The sequence below is a fragment of the Ictidomys tridecemlineatus genome, chromosome 5, assembly GCF_052094955.1.
Source record: "Ictidomys tridecemlineatus isolate mIctTri1 chromosome 5, mIctTri1.hap1, whole genome shotgun sequence".
In the NCBI taxonomy this organism is placed as follows: Eukaryota; Metazoa; Chordata; class Mammalia; order Rodentia; family Sciuridae; genus Ictidomys; species Ictidomys tridecemlineatus.
In genome coordinates, this window is record NC_135481.1 from 38,006,328 (window position 1) to 38,028,394 (window position 22,067).

The 22,067-nt window shown below is 47.5% G+C and overlaps 2 protein-coding genes across 9 annotated transcripts in view; both read left to right on the forward strand.

Moving 5' to 3' along the window:
- Positions 1-3,745, forward strand: part of Vps39 (VPS39 subunit of HOPS complex) — a 55,950-nt gene extending 52,205 nt beyond the window's left edge. For 2 of the 5 annotated variants that reach the window (XM_021726064.3, XM_005316451.5), the window contains 4 exons: positions 83-232; positions 364-498; positions 739-830; positions 1,725-3,745. In XM_021726064.3, the coding sequence (XP_021581739.2) occupies positions 83-232; positions 364-498; positions 739-830; positions 1,725-1,800 (453 nt within the window). In that variant the 3' untranslated portion in view covers positions 1,801-3,745. Of the gene's footprint in view, positions 1-78; positions 233-363; positions 499-738; positions 831-1,724 lie in introns of those variants that run through there. The other 3 variants (XM_078048936.1, XM_078048937.1, XM_040274004.2) reach the window with 3 other exon arrangements.
- A 141-nt stretch (positions 3,746-3,886) lies between these two features.
- Pla2g4f (phospholipase A2 group IVF) lies at positions 3,887-21,640 on the forward strand. Of its 4 annotated transcripts, none has more exons than XM_040274006.2 (20): positions 3,887-6,881; positions 7,760-7,832; positions 8,414-8,550; positions 8,631-8,759; positions 9,187-9,227; positions 9,511-9,553; positions 10,026-10,092; positions 12,327-12,496; positions 12,579-12,719; positions 12,933-12,970; positions 13,346-13,481; positions 15,648-15,784; positions 16,057-16,279; positions 17,134-17,248; positions 17,468-17,605; positions 17,685-17,792; positions 18,881-19,075; positions 19,384-19,550; positions 20,426-20,612; positions 20,934-21,640. In XM_040274006.2, the coding sequence occupies exons 1-20, from the start codon at positions 6,774-6,776 to the stop codon at positions 21,152-21,154; spliced, it is 2,574 nt and encodes an 857-aa protein (XP_040129940.2). In that variant the 5' UTR covers positions 3,887-6,773; the 3' UTR covers positions 21,155-21,640. The 4 variants fall into 4 exon arrangements, with proteins under 4 accessions (XP_040129940.2, XP_013214239.2, XP_040129942.1 ...); XM_013358785.4 differs by having other exon boundaries at positions 12,606-12,719; XM_040274008.2 differs by lacking the exon at positions 18,881-19,075.
- The last annotated feature ends 427 nt before the right edge of the window (positions 21,641-22,067 follow it).

Sequence of the window (22,067 nt, forward strand, 5' to 3'; positions counted from 1 at the left end):
ACTATCCCAGGGGGTTGGAATTAGGGGAGTTCTGAGAGTGTTACTGCCAGCCTGATGTGTGCAACTTGTCTATTTGAGACAGGTGTATCTGTCCCTGCTTCGGATGTACCTGTCACCCCCCAGCATTCACTGCCTAGGGCCTATAAAGCTGGAGCTGCTGGAGCCACAAGCCAACCTCCAGGCTGCCCTGCAGGTCCTTGAGCTACACCATAGCAAACTGGATACCACCAAGGTACAAGATTCTTCTCCAAGAGATGGAGCACCAAATGACAAAGAGGTTGGGGAAAGAGACTAGGGTCTGAGAGCTCTTAGCTTCATGTTCTCTCTATTTCACCCACGTTCCCATCTCTGTTCCTGTTCTAGGCTCTCAACCTTCTGCCAGCAAACACTCAGATCAATGACATACGTATATTTCTGGAAAAGGTCTTAGAAGAAAATGCACAAAAGAAACGGTTCAATCAAGTACTCAAGAACCTTCTCCATGCTGAGTTCCTGAGGGTATGGGCCTTCCAAACTCTAGTGGGCTTTTATATTTTAGTATGAGACAGTTTCCACTCTCTTTCCTCAGTTCCACCAAGGCAGAGTCTCATATATGAAAATAGTGTAGCTCAAGCTGTTCCAAGCTTTATAATTAGTTGCAAGTGTTCCATCAGGGAGAATCTGTGAACATTGAAGGATGAATCCGTGGCAACCTCTACTTTCTGTTTCTATGTGCTTGATGCAGAACTTCTCTTGCAGGTCCAGGAAGAACGGATTTTACATCAGCAGGTGAAGTGCATCATCACAGAGGAGAAAGTGTGCATGGTATGTAAGAAGAAGATTGGGAACAGGTGAGTGCCACCCTACCAGCATCTGAACTCAGATGGGAGCTACCCAGAGGTGGAAAATGCACATGATGGATTTCTGACCTTATCCAGGGAGGAAAGCACAACTACTGGCAGTCCTATCTGTGTTTAGTTCTTGTATTTTGAAAGAGCTATCTCTGTTCTCTATTGGAGGTGGACTTTGATAATTTAAAGACCTGAAATGTATGGCATGGAACTGTTGAATTCTTGCTTAAAAACTTCTTTTCCTCTGGCAACTAGAAGTAATGATGTAGCCAGTGTGTGAGAGAGATGGGCAGAAAGTCCTTATATCTTAAGGAAAAAAAAAATTTCAACCTGCTACCCTCCGAAAAGCAAATCCTCTAAGCCCATGTTCTGTAGTCAGTCTTTTTTCCTTCAAGGGAGAGTGATTTGTTCTTTCTCTTAAATGGCTGGAAGAATTCTTTGCTTTAGAAAGACTTAAATCACTGTTCTTTTTTAGAGTAGCCTGAAACTTGTTCTGATGAGCATCGTCAGCCTTCAATAAGCCAGTACTGAGCTATGACCATGTGTTTTACATTGTTTTTTTGTTTTAGTTTTGTGGGGCCAGTGATGGAACCCAGGCCCCTGTGCATGTTAGGCAAAGTGCTCTACCACTGAGATATACTCTCAGCCATGGACTGATTATTTAATAAGAAATGTCCCCATGTACTTGAACTTTATGCAGTTCATTCTCTGTTCAGTTATTACACAAAGATAGTGGCTACAGAAATCCAGAGGCCCTCAGTACAGGCTGTTCTTTGGGATTTGGGTGTGCATATACCAGGGTGACTCCCAGGTATATGGTACCTCTTTGCAAGTACTAGAGAAATAGTCTATTGGAGAACATCCTGACTTCTGAGCCATTTTCCTTCCCTGCAGTGCATTTGCAAGATACCCCAATGGAGTGGTTGTGCACTACTTCTGTTCCAAAGAAGTAAACCCAGCTGACACCTGAGCCCAGCATCCCAGGGATTCAGCATGGACAGCTCAGCTATCTCAGAGAGGTGAAGGAGCAGCTGGCCTTAGGAATCGGGGGCTGCCACCATTCAGTGTCTCCCCATTTGGACACTACTGGTTACCTTGCACCCTGGAACATCTTTGAATTAGCTAGACTTCTGGTCTGGCATTACCAGCTTTTTTATAGAAAAGAGATTAGTTACACTTGATACCATTATGTTGCGGGCAATTCCAGAGAATTAACACCTGCATGGACAGGAAGAGATGCACCATCTTGCCTTGGCATATCAATCACCTGAATAAGGAGACTTATTCCAAATGTTTATTGTACCCATGGGGTTATTTATTGAGAGTTTTTCTATTAAGATAAGTGCACGGCTTCACAAGCACCCCTCAACAAGGCTCCCTGGAGAGTCCTGTGGAAGAATGAATACAAGAGCCCCTCCAGCCACAGAGACCAAGCAATTCATCTGTGTAATGCCAGCAATTTCACCACAGAAGCTGAGCTCTGTATCCCCTCAGCAGTCTCCTTGCTTGTCTCTTTAATATTCAGTTTTCTTTTATTTTTGCACTATTTATTTTCTCCCTTTATCTCTTCCCTTACTGTGTCACCCAGGCTGGTTCCCACTCTGTGGACACTAGGAATAGCTAATATTTAAATGTGGTAAAATGAGAAGCAAGAAGAAGTCTCAGTTTCTAGGAACACACTGATAATCAATTGTCAGTACATTGTAAATAGGCCCTCTTTGGCCATACTATTAGGCAAACGTTCCCATAGAGGCTCCTGCCTCACTTACCTCCTGCCTGCACAGGTTGGTTTAGCCTTTGAGAACAGAGATCTTTATGCTTTGGACACCTTTCTCCTTTCCAACCAGTTTCTGTCCTCTTACCTTCCACATGGGCCTGGCCATTGTTCCTTGGCTTTGTTTTGCAGGGGTTGGAGGATTGTGTTCTGATGGAAAGTTGGATCTCTCCCACACACTAGAATTAGTCATATCAGGAACTGACACTGCTTTGGTGCTGAGTGTTAGTGAGGATTCAGGAACAGCAGAATGATACAGGAGGGTAGGGGCAGGAGCATATGGTTTTGTAAGATAACACCACCAGTTCTATTGAGTGCTGTGGGGGATCCTGCCAGAGAGGCCCAAGATGGAGTTTCTCACATTGTAGGCTGTGTGGGGCAAGTGGTCTTGCATCCTATCCTCACTAGGGTTTTTGTAGATTTGTAATCTTGTTGCCCTTGTGTCTTCAAGGATAGTGAGGATGGCTGATGGTACCCAATGCTGACACTTTCAGTGGCTCATCCTTGACATATATTGGTCCTTTGCAAACTACAGTACTGTTCTGGGTTGGTCTCTGTGCTATAGGCCAACTTGTTGAAGATAAGTAAGCAGACTGGGTTCCTCCCAGATACTTTCTATGTGTAGGTGGGAAGGTCTAAGGATACTGAGCAAGTCCACCCGCACCATTCACAGACATGGGGGGCTCTGTTCAGATCTGAGAACCTGGGCAATGTTTCAGAAGAGCCTTCTGGAGCAGCATGTGGAGAAAGAAAAGTCCCTGGCCATTGCCACTCATAAGAACCAGTGCTGTGCATGACCCTGTCTGCACTTCTGGCTGTCCTTCCTCCAGAAGCAGCAGAAAAGAGCAGGCCAGCCTCCACTGCATGGCAGGAACTTTCCCTGCCAGGCAAACCCTGCCTTCTTGGCCTGCTGTGCTTGTACCTTCCATTCTCATGAACTGTGTTGGAAGCAATAGAATAAAGAGTGTGCATTTTCTTCCCATCTGGTATCCCTATATGACCCCATTTTCCCAAACTCCAGTCTTCCTTCACTGGACTCTCTCTGCCCTCTGCATAGGTATGGAGAAGGCTGGAGATGAAGGTCCTGTAGTGAAGACTGATGGACATCTCATAACTTCTAATAAACATAATCAAGCAAGAAGCCAAGCTTGTCTGAATCTTTTATACCCTTTCATGTGGACTTTGGTTAAAAAGAAAGACAGTGAAAGGAATCTAATTTAGCTAAAAATGGAGAATAAGCCAGTAGTTGTTGCAGTAATTCACTTGCAGGTCAGCATGGGAAAAGAAAGAAGAAGCAGAGCAAGCGAAGCAGCAGCAGAAAAAAAAGTCCTTTATTGTATACAAGCAATCTTTTTATAGTATTGTGTACAAAGAAGGCAGCCTTCCAACATCAATAAATCAAGTCTTTCAGGTAATTAAACATAGCATACAGAAGTTTTACTTTCTAATCAGAAGTGACCCGCTTCTCATGGATAATCTATTCTCGGCCCGGAGTATGTTGAGCTCTGCTCTTTGTTAAGAACAGATAATAAAATTTTTCTCAGCGCCCTCTTAGCCCACTTGGCAGAACATCCCGTTTGCAGGCAAGTCCTCCCAAGGACAGCAGACACCTCGTTTTCAAGCATGTCTGCTGTTACCTTATCTAAACCTTGAAGGTGCCTCTCGTTTGCAAGTAGGCCCTCCCAAGGACAGCAGACACCTCATTTTCAAGCATGTCCGCTGTTACCTATCTATACCTTGACAGAATATCCCATTTGCAGGCAGACTCCATCAAGGACAGTAGTAGTAACGCAGTCACATCTGATTCTCTACAAGTAGTGACTATGAAAAAATTAGAATTAACACTTCTCTTGTGAATATGTCTGTGCTGTCTAGTACAGCGAGTGTGACTGTAGGCTGATAGGTTGACAGCACATACAGAACATTTTCCTCATCTCAGTGTCCTATAGACTCACAGGCACTCTAGATAATCCACATTATCTTTCCCTTCACTTCACATTGCAGGGTTTCTTGCCTCTTCCTACAGGTCATGGTAAATGGAAAGGTGATGCAAGGAAGGATTTGGGATGGGTAGGAGTGAGAACCTAAGGATGTTTGAGAAATGGCCCACTTTGGCCCACTCCAAAAATACAATTTGGTCCTTCTATATAATCCTCTTGAGCTGTCTGTGACCATCCTGAGTTTCCTTTGGTAATATCTGAAACTATTGAGTCATCATTTTGAGGCATAAGGCAGATGACTTCAGAAAAAGTGGTACATCCCAGAAAGTATGCAAGTCAGACAGGACCATAGCCTTTCTCTGCCACCAGCTGCCTTGTGCCCTTCCCACTTTGGCCTCTGGCTCCTCTGGTTCCAGGAGTGAGAGTGCCTTACATGTTCACAGAGATCACCAAGGAGGCTGGACTGAGTCATTTCTGAGAGCCCTGTTCCCCCACCCCACCCCCACAGAGCTTAGCTTCATAGTCCAAATCAAGCAGAGACAGGCTCTCCCTTGAATATTGACTTCCTCTGGCAGTCCCACACCCTTTGGTTCTGGGAGTTTCTGGTCTGAACTATTCTAATTGGTTCATTTTGGAATTGAATCCCCTTTTTTGTGAGGGGGTTTGTCTTAGGATTGAACCCAGGGCCTGCGACTGAGCTATATTCCCAGCCCTTTTTAGTTCGTGAGATAGGGTCTCACTAAGTTCCCAGGCTGGTCTCAAACTTGCCATCCTCCGGGTGTGTGCTACCAAGTCCAACTTGAATCGCCGTTTTTGGATGTTGTTTGAGCCTCTAACTCTAGGTCTTAGGGAAGAGTGGAGATGACTGGATCTTGATTGAAGAAAAGAAATGCATCTTCCAGTAGTTCACTGCCCCAGAAGTCCTTTCTTTTCCTCTCAGCCACCTAGAAGATTGTGTTCACAGAGGAGACATATATCTGCAGCCTGAGTCTACATGGCTGGGAGGACTCTAAAGCCTTTATCCCTAGCACCTGAAGGACAGAAATGTCACAGAGTGTGTGAGAACTACAGACCACCATGCTTATTGAGCTATAATAAGGGGAAAAGTCCTTTAATGAGCATGCCAGGCAAGTGACTGAGAGTAGGCCAGCACCCCAAAGAACCCCTACTACTTCCATTTTGGAATTATAGAGTTTATAAAGGCAAAAACCTCAAGAATGTAGGTAAGAAAAGATCTTATTGAGACAGATATTTTGATTACATGAGATTACATTGTTTTGATTACACATTTCAGACTCATTTTTGTTATATATCTGGGCTGCCAGAAGGTCCTTCAGTACTGTCAACATCAATATAGCTGTCTGGAGGCTGGAAAGAAGACATTTTAGCAAGCATAAAATGGAGTCAGGTCAAAACAAAATGGTGTTACCTTCATTCGTTTATATTTCAGAAAGACCTTCTTTATACCTGTCCATATTTATACCACTTGACCATATACCTACCTCTGAGCCATATGGGTATTCCCATTGTCCCGGGAAGGGGACCTGGGCAAAAGCCACAGAGAGTCATAAGGCCTGCAGGTTTCTACAGGATATGGATGAACCTCCTACCTGTGTAACATGCAGCAGGCTCTTTAGTGTTTGGAGAATAAATAAGGGAGGCCAAGAGAGATGGGAAACATCTTTGAGTCCAGATGAAAACACTGATGAGGAGATTGCCATGTTTCTGCTTCAGAACCCTGAGGAAGGTAGAACTTTTTTTTAAGTTTTACCAGCAGCTGGAAGAGGCTAGTTGCTGATACTTCATTTCCCTGCTGTTAATGGGAGGGCCATGTTGGCTGTCTAGAGGGCTGGTCAGAAATAGGAATACCTGGGCTCACCCCCACTCATTAAGTGGGACATCAAGAGTGAGTCTTGGGTATCTATTTTTCACAACCAGCCTAATGATAACAAGAGGAACTGAGTTGGTGAACCAGAATGCTAACCAGAGACTCCCAAGACTCTCTTGGATGAAACTGCCTCCTGCCTGAGGTAATCAGGCTCTAGTCACTTCCTGGAGCATGACAAACTCCACCTCTACCAGGAGAGGGCCACTCAGTCCTGAGTCCTCAGCACAGCGGCTGCTCCGCCCTCCCCACTCCAGGTATACCTGTCAGACTTGAGAACAGAGTGTAGCCAGGACAGGGAGAGAACAGGTGGGGCTTTCGGCTGGGAACTGGGTTGCCCAGCCATGCTGTGGGCCCTCTGGCCAAGGTGGCTGGCAGGCAAGGGGCTGCCCCTCCTGGAAGCTGTGCTGCTGCGGAAGAAAGAAAAGGGACCTCAGTGGAGGAACTTGCAGGTACGTACTTATCTCACCTGGAAGTTATGGACTGGAAAGTCCTGGAGCTACTGTGTCCTCTGTGAGGACAGAGGCCAGCCCCACACTTGGTTTTGACTTAGGATAGGACCTACCACCAAACAACCTGGCAAACCTTAAGCAAGAGAAATTGGCTAAGTGTTTGGCTCTCAAAAATAATCCCCTCCAAGTAGGAAATGGAGGGCTTTGATTGACTTTCACTTGTCTTTGATTGACTTTGCCAAGAATACTCTTGTCTGGCTGTAGAATTCACTGCTGTAGAAGGAATAAGGAATTGAAGGGATTAGAAAGGGACAGTCTCACTGCCTAGAAACTGCAATCTGATGTTCTCTCTCCTGGGCCCAAGCTACAATCTCCTTAATGACTTGTCAGACCAGTACAAGCCAGTGACTCTTAACTTCCCTTTACCTGCCTGCTGCCTACTAGGGTGTCTTCCAACCTGTGTCAGGGAGTTAATGGGTGCAGTGAATCAAGATTTCTCTTAATATTCAATCTCCTTAAACACATTACTCCATCCTCAGTCTACAGAAGAAGCACCATAGTCCAAGGGTGCTGTAGGCTTGTGGTCATGACAACCATAATTGGTTCAGCTAGTTCATCTCATGATGGAGCTGAGATTTGAAACTAGGACTGAAGGATGCCAGGATTCAGGTTCATTACCAATGCTGAATTCTCAACACCTAGGCCCTGTAAAGTCCTCCCAGGTATAGACCTCCTGGCATAGTGACATCAGCAACCCTGGACCAGACTGTTGCTTCTTGATGAGACAAAGGGAAACCTGAGCTAAGGATCACTGGAGGGAGACCAAATCCCCACCCTGAGAATCCTATAGCTGAGTCCTTGGAGTTCTATTGTTTCAGCGGGAAACCCACCCATACTATGACCTCCAGGTGAAGGTGCTAAGGGCCAGAAATATCCAGAATGCAGACCCATGTGAGTGACCCCATCTCTACCTTCTCTCCTTCCTTTCCTTAAGGCCTCCCCAAGTTCATCTTAAGTTGTGTGTGTATGTGTGTTCATGAGTATATGTGCACTTACTTGGAGTGGGGTGGAAGGCTGATGCTAACCATCAAACAAGGTTGCCTAGATGAGGGGCATACAGGAAGGGGCCACTGGAGAGGAGAGTTCTACAGACTCCAGACCCCTCCCTGAATCTAGAAGATGCCAGCCTATAAGGGTGGCTGTCACCACAAGTCAATACCTGCTTTCCATGCTGGTGCTCACATGGTTGTGGGGGTGGGAGGGTTATTACCTGAACCAGACAGTTTCTGGGCATTACTCAATGGTCTTCATGTGATCTCTTCAATAGGTCACTGTAGGCTTTATGTTCAGTTGAATAGGAGATGCAACCAGTCAAGTTGGAGTCAATGATACCAAAGCTCCCTGCCCCCAACTTCTATCTCACCACACTACATGGGCACTACATCTCCATCCTGCTTCTTTCCTCTGGCCCAGCCACCTCCAGGAAACTTTTTTAGCAATAGGAGTTTGAGGCTGAGGACCTTTTTCTGCAGTGTCCAAAGCTGACTGCTATGTGCAACTGCGGCTGCCCACAGCATCCCCTATCCCTGCGCAGACAAAGATGGTGGCTAACTGCAGTGACCCTGAGTGGAATGAGACTTTTCACTACCAGATCCATGGTGCTGTGAAGGTGAGAACCAGCAAGAGGCCAATCTACAGAATGAAAAGAGCTCCTCCAAGCTCCTTACCTTCTGCCTGCTCCCTTTCCAGAATATCCTAGAGCTCATTCTCTATGACAAGGATGTCCTGGGCAGCGACCAGCTCTCCCTGCTCCTGTTTGACCTGAGGCATCTCAAGCCTGGCCAACCCCACAGACACATCTTTCCACTCAACCAGCAGGTGAGCCCCACCTAGGATAGCAGCAAGCCAAGCTGGAAGAGATGATACCAGTCTAGGGCCACCAATGGGAGAGGGGGCTCCTGTCATCACAGACCAAGTCTCCAAGATAGATCCTTCTCTATTCTGCAACATCAACCCTATAAGTTTTCTCACATATACTGATTCCTGTGTGAAAACAAATGTGGGCTCCTAGAGGACAGTGTGCTTAGTCTGTGTCTCTGTTAAATCCTCAGTGTCTAGAACAGCATCTGGCACAAACTTCTGAAAGAACAAAGTTCTCATAGAGATGCCATTACTTTCCTGTGCCCATGAGAGACCATGACAGTTCTCTTCTAGTCCTTGGAACCAAGCAGGGCTAAGGGTCAGGGATGTCCCTGAGGCTTTCAGAGCCTTTTAAAAACAGGTTCCCCTTGTTCCCTCCATATAGGATACACAAGAGCTGCAGGTGGAATTTTTTCTGGAGAAAAGGTGAGTCCAGGCAGAGTCAATACCTTCACATTTAGTCTCGGACTTACAGAGACATTTAAGTTGTATTATCTCCTAGCTGCTGGTTACCATGTCCTATGCTGGTCTTGCAGACCTGGCCTCAGAAGGGAAAGCTTGCTTTGGATACCCATTTACTTGTTGTCAGATAGGTCCCCACCCCCAACTCTAATGCTCCCCAGGCTCTTCCAACTGCTTTGGTAAGATTATTGTTGTAATAGCCATAGCAATGGGGCAAAATGGCTCATAAGCTCCTCCTCCTTTGCAGCCAAGTGCCTGCATCTGAAGTCATCACCAATGGAGTCCTGGTGGTGAGTAGGGAAGATAGGCTTGGGGCTGTCTGGGTCCAGGGAGCAGGGAGAAATCCATGACTGAGTCCATGATGCTCACTTGTCTCTGAAGGATACTCAGCCCCTCCTTAGAGTGGAGATGTGCTAGGAAGATGAAGAATAAGAAGCTGTCCTGACCCTGGGGTATAGCCCAGGACCCAGGCTTCCTACCTTGTGCACAGCCATTACTCTCCTGAGACCTTGACTGTTGAGACTACCAAAGGAGCCACTATCAGGATCCTATACTTTCCTTGTCCACCAGGGCCAACTTCCTTTGTGTCCTGGGAGGGGAACATAATAGGGCCTGCTATAGAAGATCCCTGCCCATAAGTCATTGGTCCTGGGAGAGCTGTTTCTTGGACCTTGCCCTGGATACTCTTCCCTTGCTCCAACGTGGTCCAGACCTGTGGAGAGCCCTATGGGCTCTGGCTCCCAAGGCTTCTGCTTTTCTCAGGCTCATCCCTGTTTGAGAATCCAGGGCACCCTCAAGGGAGATGGGACAGCCCCATATCCAGAGTATGGTAAGTCTGGTCAGGGCCTTGGGTCTTGCTTTTACTGCTTGAGGGAGGGTGGATGTGATGTTGAGGGATGCTAATATCAAGAAGAAGGGTCTAGAGCAGGAAATTACTAATTTTTTTACTGCTTAAAAGTGACCAAGGATGGAATGGGTGGTCCCGGAAGTAATGAATTTATTGTCCCTGGAAGTGTTCAAGCATAGAGGTTATATTGATCCAGTTATTGCTCTAAAAAAAAAAAACACCCACAAAATCTCAGTAGCATTCAATAAGAAGCACTTATTTAGCTCACACATCTGGCAGTCAGCTGGGGCTTGGTTGATCAAGATTGGGCTTGGTAGGGATAGCTCCATGAGCCTGGGCTATAGGTTTGGCACTATTCCATGTGTCTGTTCTCTACCTCTGTGTCCAGCAGACTAGCCTGGGAATGTTCTTAGTGGACTGGGGCCATCAATACAGTCTGCCACAGACTAGAAGGAGGAATCCAGATGTGGGAGTAAAGTTGAGGCAGTGTGACAGCTAAGGGCCCTTCCCATATGGAGAGTCAAGAGCCTTTGGGATGAATGCTGCTCAGGTAGCATGGGGCACTTACTAATCAGACACTGTGCTAAGCACTTCACATTTGTTTGATCTTGTAATCCTCGAAGCAGCCCTGTGAGGCAGGAATAATCACTAACTTCTTTTAATTCATGAGACCAAAGTCTATTATTTCTGTCTATGACTAGCATATCCACATCTCAGTCCATAAACTTTTGTGTGAATGAAATAGCAAATTCCCAGTTTTCTCTAATTCTCTCCCTCCCTGACCAAGTCTCTAGTCTTATCTAATGCAAGGAGGTACTATAAGGGGTATGACCCCCATCTTATGGGTCCACCCTTAGGTATTTGTTGTTTTCATGTTGTGTTTGGGATCTGGGACTCTTCTTTGAGGCTGTCTGCAGGCCCCTCTGCCTGGATGTCATATGCAGAATGTCATATGTTATATGCATCTTCATCTGGCCTGCATACCACCCCTGCTGGGAAGCAGGGAAGGAAGCCGCCTCACTGCTCCTTTCCCACAGGTCTGTCTCTGCTTCTTCACAGCCTGAGCTTCACCTTCTATCCTGTACTGCCCCTCCCCTGCTTCTCCAAAGCATATTCTCTCTGCAGTCATGAATCACATTCTTCCTTTGTAACGTCCTCTGCCTACTCCCTACATTCTCCACTTTAGAAACGAAGGCCAGAGCAACTTGTAACCTATTTCCATTTTATCTCTGTTCATAAATCTCCCCCAAGGCAATGAGCTCAGAGCTTGAATTGGAGAGGGAAAGAGATGGGGGAAACTACCAGTTGAAAACTGGTTATTAATGTAATAAATAATCAATTTTATATAATTACATATTGTTATGGTGAGATTGCAATAAATCACTGAGTCAATTTTAAAGCAGAAGACGGAACACTTATTCACCAGCTGGTGGTCCAGGTTCACCAGATGGCTGGCCAAAGGCAGGCTGCAAGTCTATATTCTTTGACCTCCCTCCAGGGGTTAGAGCACACCTTTTAAAACATGTTAGTACATTAATCATAGTGTTTGTTGCTTTGATTCAAAACTACAAGCAAACATCATGAAATCTAAAATCATAAGCAGAAGGGGAAATGAGTAAAAACAATCCTAGTTGAGTACAAGTTAAAGAATGATCACTAATGTCTAGACAATCATTCTCTGACAGGAAACATTGTCCAAGAAAAATAGGAACCAAAAAGAGAAAAATTTTTTCGTTGTATAAGAACAACAGAAACATTTGCATTTTTAAGCAGGGTGTGCTAAGCAGGATCAGAATGGCAGAGGCAGAGTTTTCTCATGGGAGAAACATTTCTTACATGATATGGAATTTCAGGGTAAAATGGAGTCTGTCTGGCCATTGCCCATATAGCCTGGCCCAAAACAATATCATATAATTAATGTAATAATTTCAAAATCACCAGGTCCACAGGCTATGGCCAGGGGCCCTCTGCCTCCCCACTTCCCTAGGCATTTGTGTGTTCCCTCACTCCCCAGGGTCCCCAGTTATAAATAAGGCAAATTTTAAGACCCCAAGAGCTTTTCCAATGGTCAGGTGCTTGAGAGCCAAAAGGGTGAGGGGTAGGGGGAAGTTCCTAGGGAAGAGGAGAAAAGAGTTACAGCTGTTCAGGGTGCTGCTATCAGGAGGCACACTTACTTTCATCCACTTTCACCCCTCACCTGGATTCTCTGCCCTCAGCCTCTAGGCAAATCAAGCTGGCAGTGCCTGGGGCCTATGAGAAGCCACAGCTCTTGCCCCTACAGCTTCCCATGGAACCAGGCCTCCCACCCACTTTTATCTTCCACATAAATCCAGTGCTGAGCTCCAGGCTGAATGTGGAGCTAGAGGAGAAGCTCACAGTTGCACAGGTGAGTGAGCTCAGTGAAGGGTAGGATAATGGACTCATCCAGACTGAAAGAGGCTCCAGAGCCACTTTTTCCTTCACTCTAGATTGATCATTGTGAGTCTTCTCCACAGAGTGGGCCAATTGCTGAGCTGGAGGTACAAACCATACAACAGGACAAGGGGGGCATCCTGCTCTCCACTCTGCCCCTAGGCCAGGAGGAACAGCGCCTTGTGGTCCTGGAGGAGGTCAGGTTCTGTCTGGGTGCCAGGACCCCTGATTGCTATGTGACCATCAAGAGAAGTCTGGGGATGGGGGAAAGATAAGTCTATCCCTGAGCTCAGCCATACTGTCCACATCTGACCAGAGTTAACAGAGAAACGGGGGCCACAGGTGGGAGGTAATTTCCCTGGGAGAATCCTGCTCCGCATGCTCAGGGATAAGGCTGCTGTCTTTTTCAGGGCCAGGAGATGACTCTGAGTGTGAAGGCAGAAATGAGGTGAGGTGGGACTTCCAGCAGAAGACCTTTTGGGGCTGGGCTAAAAGTGTGGGGAATTACCCTAATGTGTTGTGCTCTCTGGCCCACAAAGCTCAGTTCATGAAAACCACTTTCCCTCCCCCAGTTTTGGTTCTGGTGGGAAGTGTCTGGGAATTTTTTTTCAGGGGTGCTACTAGGAATCGGACTCAGGGCCTCTTGCATGCTAAGTACACACTCTACCACTGAGGTACATCTTCAGAACCCCACACATACGTGTCAAGATCTTTCTGAGGGGTTCCACAGAGTATGGGTTGCTCCTGAGAAAAATAGGCTGAGCTTGAGGTTCTCCTCCACTGAACAACCACCCAGTACCCTTCCCCATTCCCTCTGAGGCAGCTCTGGGGACTTGGACCTGCGCCTTGGCTTTGACCTCTGTGATGGGGAGCAGGAGTTTCTGGACAAGAGGAAGCAGGTTGTATCCCAGGCCCTACAGCAAGTGCTGGGACTGAGCCAGGCTCCACCTTGTGACCAGGTATGGAATTGAGGTAGAGCTGGATCACAGGGTTGCTGGACCAAATCTAGCCTCTTTCTTTAAGGGAACTTTGTGGCTAAGAGGTAACAGAAAGCCTAGAGGAAGCATGGGGTTTATAAAGGCCTATTTGCCTGAGCTGGTGGGCACAATCAAGAGAGTCAGGACACCCTATGTTGAGCAAGAGCTAAACAATCTTGGCCAAGGGTAGATCTCATAGTCAGTTTGGGCTCCTGTAACAAAATACCACACAGTAGGTGGCTTAAACAACAGAAATCTATTTTTTCACAGTTCTAGAGGTTGAAGTACAAAAATCAAAGTGCCATCACCCAGGCCTGACCCTGCTTAGCTTCCAAAAGCAGAAAAGATCCAGGATGTTCAGGGGTCAGTGTTGGGTTCTGATGAGGTCTTCCTTCCTGGCTTGTTGATGTTCTTCTTGCTATGATCTCAAATGCCTTTCCTCTCTGTGTGTGTGCGTGAGTGTGTGTGTGCGTGAGTGTGTGTGTGTGTGTGTGTGTGTGTGTGTGTGTGTGTGTGTGTGAGAGAGAGAGAGAGAGAGAGAGAGAGAGAGAGAGAGAGAAGGGGAGTTCTCTGGTGTCTTTTTTTATTTTTGAGATAGAGTCTCACTAAGTTACGCAGGCTGAACTCAAACTTGCACTCCTCCTACTCCTACCTCAAACTCCTAAACTAGGATTTCAGGCATGCGCTACTGTGCCCAGCTTTCTTCTTCTTCTTATAAGAACATCAGTCCTATCAGATTGAGGCCCTACCCTATAACTCCACTTTATTATTATCTCCTTATAGGCTGTATCTCTAAAAATATTTACATTGGATTTGGGGTCTTTAGCAAGTTTTGAAAGGACACAATTAAGTCCATAATTGTAGTCGAAGAGATTTGGAAGTAGAAGGTCTCTGGGATCCCTGTGGCTGGGAAGGAGGAGAGGGGTTCTGAGAGGCAGGCCTGTGGTACACCAGGAAGAGGCTGATGGCCTCCTCCTAGCTACCTGTTTGCTCAGGAGATGGAGCCTATGCCCAGCACCAACAAGCTGAAAAGCCTGGTTTGCTCATTTGGGTTACATCTGTGCCCATTCAGTGCCAGATACATGCTTTGTCTCATCCATCATTCTGAACAACAGGGCCCTTCATGAGCAGAGACCAGGGAATATTTTTTCAAGATGGGAGAAGAGGACAGGGAAAGGAATCACAAGACTGGGCAAAGGCCAGGCGTAGTGTTATATGCCTATAATCCTAGCAGTTCAGGAGTCTGAGTCAAGAGGATCACAAGTTCAAAGCCAGCCTCAGCAACTTAGTAGACCCTCAGCAACTTAGCAAGACCCTGTCTCAAAATAAAAAGGGCTGGGGATGTGGTTCAGTGGTTAAGCACCCCTGGGTTCAACTCCAGATACCAGGGGTGGTGGGTGGGGAGGGAGTCTGGGCAGAATGAACCAACCCTTTGTGTGAAAGTTAAGCAGCCAAAACATTTTGAATTTTATCTTATCATGCACCTGAGGCAGACCTCAGCATTTGGTACCATTCACATCTGAGGGCAGGTATAGGCTGCTTGCTGATCTTTGTTACTTTTAGCTCAGTGTTCCCAATTGAGGGCAATCTTGTCCTCCATTCTCCAGAGAACATTTTTTCGATGTCTAGAGGTATGTTTTATTGTCACAACTAGGGTGGGGGAGGTAGAGGGTTGCTACTGGAATCTATTGAGTAAAGGCCAGGAGTGCTGCTAACCATCCCCCACACATGGGGCAGCACCTCACAACAAAGAATTATCTAGCACGAAGTATCTGCATTGCCAAGATTGAGAAACCCTGATTTAACTTTTTGGTGAGTCAAATTAACTTCCAACTAATCTACCTTCCTGGAATACTGGTCAAGCATCATCTCTAGAGTATCATCAGTATCATCATACTGCAGTATCATCATACTGCTTGGGTTTGATAGCTCATTACTTACTAAATGTATGATCTTGGACACATTGTTTGACCTTCCTGCACTCCAGTTTCCTCATTTGCAAAATAGAGGTTTCACTGGGCTGCTGTGAGGATTCAATGAGATAAAACTTATAAAGCTCTTATAATATCTGACATGGATAAGCAATAATGTTTAAAGCACAGTGGTAGTCATGGTTGTTGTTACTATCATCATTATTATTGTGCCCAGGTGCCTGTGGTAGCTGTATTGGGTTCTGGGGGTGGAACCCGAGCCATGACTTCCCTATATGGCAGCCTGGCGGGGCTGCAGGAGCTCGGTCTCCTGGATGCTGTGACCTACCTGTGTGGGGTATCTGGGTCCACCTGGTAAGTGAGGCAGGGCAGGGTATAGGATAAAAATGAGCTCTGAAAGGGGAGGGATGTGGCCTGGTGATCTGATAGTCATCAGAAGGAGCTGGGAGCTTGTCTTCAAGGGGGTTAGGAAGGGCAAGAAGAGGTTGAATTTCAAGGGCTTCTCTGAATGAGGGGCATCAGGTGCACATGATGGGAGGAAGGTCACTCATAGACTCCTCTATCTCCCTTCCCCTCATTGTCCTTCCTTATCCCTAACTCAATACGTACCCTCTCTCTATCCCCAGGTGCATCTCCACACTCTACAAGGACCCAGACTGGTCCCATGTGGCCTTGCAGGACTGCCTTGAGCATGTCCAAGCACGGGTCTGCAGCAGTAAAATAGGGGCGATATCCACAGAGCAGCTACAGTACTACACTCAGGAAGTGGAGGTCCGGGAGAGCCTCGGCCATAGTATGTCGCTTGTTGACCTCTGGGGCCTCCTCATTGAATATTTTCTGAACCAGGAGGTAAGAGAAGAGCAAGAAGTAAATACACTCTCTCCATAAACTTCCTGACCCCTGCTCTTATCCCCCAGTCTAAGATATGAGACTTGCAAAACTGTCCCTGAGAGCTGAGCTCCCCTTAGAGGAAGGAATGAGAGAGCAGGTGGCTGACACTATTTCACTTTTCTACCTCCTAACCCCGCTGGGGAGGGAGAGCCAGCATGCTGTTCTCAACTCTTTCTGCATATTGGAATCTCCTGCAGTTTTTCAGAATAACCATGCCTGGGCCCCACTTTCAGAGAGACTGATTTTAGTTGGTCTAGGGTAAGGCCCTAGCACAGGTATGTTTTGAAATTGGCTCTGCCTTTCATTGAGTCACAATGCTCCATCCTGACTCAAACTCATTGGTCAATGCAACCCTGACTCAAACCACCTATGGCTACTCCCAGAATTGCAGGCCCAGCCTGTCCAGGGCAATGAGGTTCAGAGGTACTGACTCACTGTGTGTGGATCTCAGTTGAGTTTGTTTGTCACCAATGATTTCTCATTTCTAAGCCAAGAAGCAACATTTTCTAATAATTTTATTTTAATTAAATTATACTACTTTCAGTGTTAAACCCCCTTGTGTTCTAATATGCTTCCTTGAATGGGAAAGAAGAGGGAAAGATATTCCTATAGTCCCTGGAATTGTACAAAACCCATTGTGGCCTGACCTCTGCTGCAGCTTACACTTTTCCCTTAGAGAGTTGTCTCTATAGCCCTGGAATTAGCAACTCAGTCTCTCTTGGGGGCACACCACATTCCATGGAAGGCTGATCTCAGGCCATAGGGGGTGAAGCTCTCAAATGACCAAGCTGTCTCCCTTCTATTCTGCCCAGAAAAACCCTGCCAAGCTGTCTGACCAGCAAGAGGCCATCAACCAGGGTCAGAACCCTTACCCCATTTATGCCAGTATCAATGTTCACACCAACATCAGTGGAGAAGACTTTGCAGGTACCTGGGAGTGGAGACCAAGGAAGGAGACAGAGGAGATGGTTGGTAGAAGGGCCAGTGATTCAGGGCTATCAGGTACAAGTGGGAGGTGGCTACAAACTAGGTCCTTAGAGCACAGTAGGTTTGCTGCTTCCTGTTCTTGGCAAGTCAAGATTCCTCCTCAGGTTTGAGGGCCCTGATGGAAAGCCCCGGTGACTTTCCCTTCCCTTGGGTCCCCAGAGTGGTGTGAGTTCACCCCCCATGAGGTTGGCTTCCCCAAATATGGGGCTTATATTCCTACTGAGCTCTTTGGCTCGGAATTCTTCATGGGACGATTGCTGCACCTCCTGCCTGAGCCACGCATCTGCTACCTGCAGGGTGAGTCTAGGATGGAGGGCTTGGGACAGGCAGGTGCCTGGACCAGGCCCTGATGAGGGAGCCCTGCCTGTCTCCTTAGGTATGTGGGGCAGTGCCTTTGCAGCCAGCCTGGATGAGATCTTCCTGAAGATTGCAGGCTTGGGCCTGGGATTCCTGGACTGGCACAGAGACCGTGTAAACATCACAGGTGAGGGCAGAGACTCTCAAACCCCCACTACCCTTGCCAGCAATGGGTCCTTGGCAGAAGGATGAAGAATGAAGGAAGGGATAGAGTAGAAGTTGGTTGTCCCATTGGATTCAGGGAAGTCCTGAGGAAATTACCCTCTAGCTTAGGGTCTTTGGATTCCTGGGGTGTGATAGGGCCACACCTTTGAGTTCTCTGCTTTGGACTCCAATTAGGTCAACTTGGCCCAAGATCATCAGGTATTTTTCCACACTCCATTCATGTCTCCTCTTTGACCTGTCCTTAGAGGGCCTAGGAGAATCCTGTGATACAGTATCTTTTCCACCTTTCTTTCCTGTATAACTTTTGCTCAGCTCTTAAAGTTCAGCTCAGGTGTCACTTTCTCAGAAGTCTTCTCTTTTCCACTCTAACCCTCTAGGCTGATTGAGGGTCTTACCCCCCTGATCTCTTAGGGTTGTATGCACAACTAGGGAAGTATTATGTTTCATTATCTCTTTATATGACCACACTCCCCCTACCAGAGTAGGCCTGAGACCTGCAGGGTCAGAGACAGGTTCTATTCACCTTTTTATCCTTCATACCTAGCAGAAGTACAACACTCAGTGTTTAAAGGATGGAATTCCAATTAGAAATTATATATACAGCTATTTCAAAAGGGTAGGAGGTCAATTATTTAATAAAGGCACAGTCCTTGGTAACTTTCAAAACATGAGATTACAAAAGAAAAAGTCTTTAAAAAGGATTCTGGTTACTGGGTGTGGTGGCACACCTATAATTCCCAGCTACTTGGGAAACTAAAGCAGAAGGATGGCAAGTTTGAGGCCAACCTGGGCAACTTAGCAAGATCCTGTCTCAAAGGAAGAAAAGTGGAGCAGGGATGGGGGTGGGGGACTGGAAGTGCTTGCTAGTAGTATGAATGAAGCCCTGGGTTAAACCCCCAGTACCCCAAAAGGGTTCTGTGAATCAGTAGTCAGAGGCCCGTGGGGGCCTGGAAGAAGAGGAGGGGGTGTGAAGGAGGGGGTCTTCTCTGAGCTGTAAGGGTCACTGGACAAAGAAGATGCCACTTCTCACTGTATTTCACACACACCTAGATGACTGTCAGGAGTTCCAGCTGCATGACCCTATGTGTCTACGTACCAGGCTCTTCACCCCACAGGGACCCCTTTCCCAGGCCCTGCTGGACATATTCACTTCCCGCTTTACTTCTGCCCAGAACTTTAACTTCACCCGGGGCCTCTGCATGCACAAGGACTATGTGGCCTGCAGAGAGTTCATGGCTTGGAAAGGTGGGTTCTGCCCTGGGCAGGGAGGGGGTAGCCCACTTTGTGCTCATGCCTGTGACTCACTGGGGCCAGCACTGGCTTTTGTCATGGGATATGTGAGGGAGTATTGAATTGTGGTCTCCTGCTGCCTGGTGGCTGAAGAAGGGCTATCTGACAACTGTGTCAAGAGGTCGAAACACGGTCGGAGGGCTGGGATGGGAGAGCCTCTGGCTGTCAGAGGAGAAGAGAGAACTCTGCAGAGAGGTTGAGACTACAAGTGCAAAGAGGGTCACTAACAAGAGCAACTGTGCTTGTTCCTATGTACTTTGCAGACACACACCGGGATGCTTTCCCCAACCAACTTACACCCATGCAAGACTGCCTATCCCTGGTGGATGGAGGTTTTGCTATCAACTCTCCATTCCCACTGATTCTGCAGCCCCAGCGGGCAGTGGACCTCATTCTGTCCTTTGACTACTCCTTGGAGGCCCCTTTTGAGGTAAAGCAGGGAGGCAGCAGGGGCTTGAGGTGAATGGGGAGGAGGGAGGGCAAAGAGGGCTCTGCTGAGGGGCAGGCTACATGTTTAGAGCTCATTCTGCATGGCCAGGCTGGCTTCTGATCTATGGCAAGAGCCTTTAGATCACTGTTGGCAGTCCAAATCCATCTGGGAGAGGAGAATGGCTGGGATTGTGGGAGGAATTGGGAAGAGGAAGTTGAAGATGGTTCTTCAGGCATCAGCTAGACTCTGCTCTACACCTTGTCCATTCATGATAGGATTTCCCACTCCAGTCTGGGCCAGGGCCTGGGCCTGCTGTCCCTTGCTACTGTGGTAACAATAGGGCCTTTGGGGTGACTTTAGCAGTGATTCCTTCAAACTCTGCAGAGTAGTGGACAGGTACTATCTCCAAAGGTGGGTTCTGGTCATGCCACAGGACCAGTCCTTCACTCCTTGTTCTTTTCTTTGTCCTCCTGGGTCCAAAGAGAACCTAGATTTGATAATCCATATAACCTTACCCAGCACTGATCCTGGGATCATTGTGTCAACCTTGTGAAATTGAAATTAGCCCCAAACAGGGAGCAGAGAGGGGCCAGAGAAGGGAGGCCATGTCATGGGGAGGAATGATGGTGAGAATGATGATGGGGGCCCTAGATCATTGATTATTGATTATTATTGGTTATTGCTAGTCTCTTACATTCACACTGGATAGTTATTTGACAAGTGAAAAGTGTAGCTCAGAAAGGTGATATTATCTTAAGAAGGACACTCAGCTGTTCAAAAGCAGAGCTGGCCTGAAGCCTGGGTCTATTTGAGTCCCAAGTGGAGGGAGGGCAGGGTGGAAGACAGGTAGGGCCAGGAACTCACCCTCTTCCTAGGTCTTACAGATGACAGAGAAATACTGCCTGGACCGAGGGATTCCTTTCCCCAGGATTGAGGTGGGCCCTGAGGACTTGGAAAGGCCCCGTGAGTGCTATCTGTTTGCCAAGGCCAAGGACCCGAGTTCACCCATCGTGCTACATTTCCCCCTGGTCAACCATACTTTTCGTACACATCTGGCCCCAGGTAAGAGACAGAAACCCAGACCTGCATCTGATCTACAGAGCTCTGGGGAAGTGATGCTATTCCAATAGTGGACCTTCTGGACTGCCATTGCATATCTCCTCGAAGGCCTGAGCTGGCCACTGCTGCCCTCTGCTTACTGGTTCTCAGCATTTACACTGGAATATCCCCTCCTGATGGGCCTGAGAGCTGAGATGGGGGCCCAGGCAGTTCCCACAGGGAACCAGCCAGGTGTCTTAGGGCAAGGAAGGTGTTTGGGATATCAGCTCCCAGGTAGTCCCAGAGTGTTCCAGTCTGGCCTCACCTCTACTTTTCTACCCACAGGTGTTGAGCAGCAAACCTCTGGGGAGAAAGCCTTTGGGGACTTTGACATCAATGGGCCAGATACCCCCTATGGCATGATGAACTTCACCTATGAACCCAGGGAATTTGATCGCCTGGTGGCCCTGAGTCGATACAATGTTTTGAACAATGTGGACATTGTGAAGCATGCTCTCAAGCTGGCCCTGGATCGGTGGCAGGCTGGGGAGAGGGGTGGGGGCTGACCAGGCTAGAGTCAGAAGATTACAGCACAGAGGAGAGATGTGGGACTCTAGTCCAGGGCTTGATGAGGAGTCGAGGCTTTAGAGGGTTCTGCTTCCAACTTCTGTAAGACCTGCCCTGAGATCCCTCAGGCCTGAAAAGTCTTGCAGACTCACAGCTTGGACTTAGATGGGGTACATCCTTCCAGGGAATCAAGGGATATAGAGCAGAAGAAAGCAGTGCTTGTTTCTCAGAATGGCGTGGAAAGAACCAGGCCAGTCTTGCCACAAGGCCTACCCACACCCAGGACTCAAGAGGGTCCAGGCACTCACTTCTACTTTCTAGGGTGGGAGTTGTGAGCACTTATGTGCAGGCTCTGCTTCTTACACTGGGACTTAAAGCAGAGATAAAGCCACCCACACTTCCTGCAAAGTGGCTCTGGTCCCCAACCTACTCCAAGCTTCTGGATACAGTGCTGTCAAGAATAAAGAGGAGCCCATGAGTCACCAGCTTGTGTCACTGACTCCAAGTCCACCTGCTAACTCTCCTTTGCCTCTTGGCCTCCCTTGTACCTCCTCACAGATCACCATCTTTCTCTGTTCAGACTGCTGAAGCTGTGGTATGATGGCCCAAACTGGCCAGGCTCCAGCAGGTTGGTGTGTACAATGTTCCACTTTTCAACTTGGGCCACATTTCCTGGTCATGTGTACAGCTGCCACCTCAAGCAAACACAGTCTACCCTTCCTTTCCTAGGAACTAAATGGGTGAATCTAGAGGGGGCATCTGTTTACCAAAGGTGGGGTAAATATGTGCCTGCATGTGTTGCAGGGTGTGTGCTTACTCCTGGTATAGGTGGGGCAAGTGAGCACCTGTCCTTTGGCAAGGGTTGAGTGGAAGGAGCCCTTCCTGCCTCTCTTATAGATTCATCTGATGACC

Coding starts and splice junctions, on each gene's coding strand:
- Pla2g4f (XM_040274006.2), top strand. CDS start 6,774: ATGCTGTGGGCCCTCTGGCCAAGGTGGCTGGCAGGCAAGGGGCTGCCC. Junction 8,551..8,630: donor AGATCCATGGTGCTGTGAAG/GTGAGAACCAGC, acceptor CTCCCTTTCCAG/AATATCCTAGAGCTCATTCT. Junction 19,076..19,383: donor AGAGTTCATGGCTTGGAAAG/GTGGGTTCTGCC, acceptor TGTACTTTGCAG/ACACACACCGGGATGCTTTC.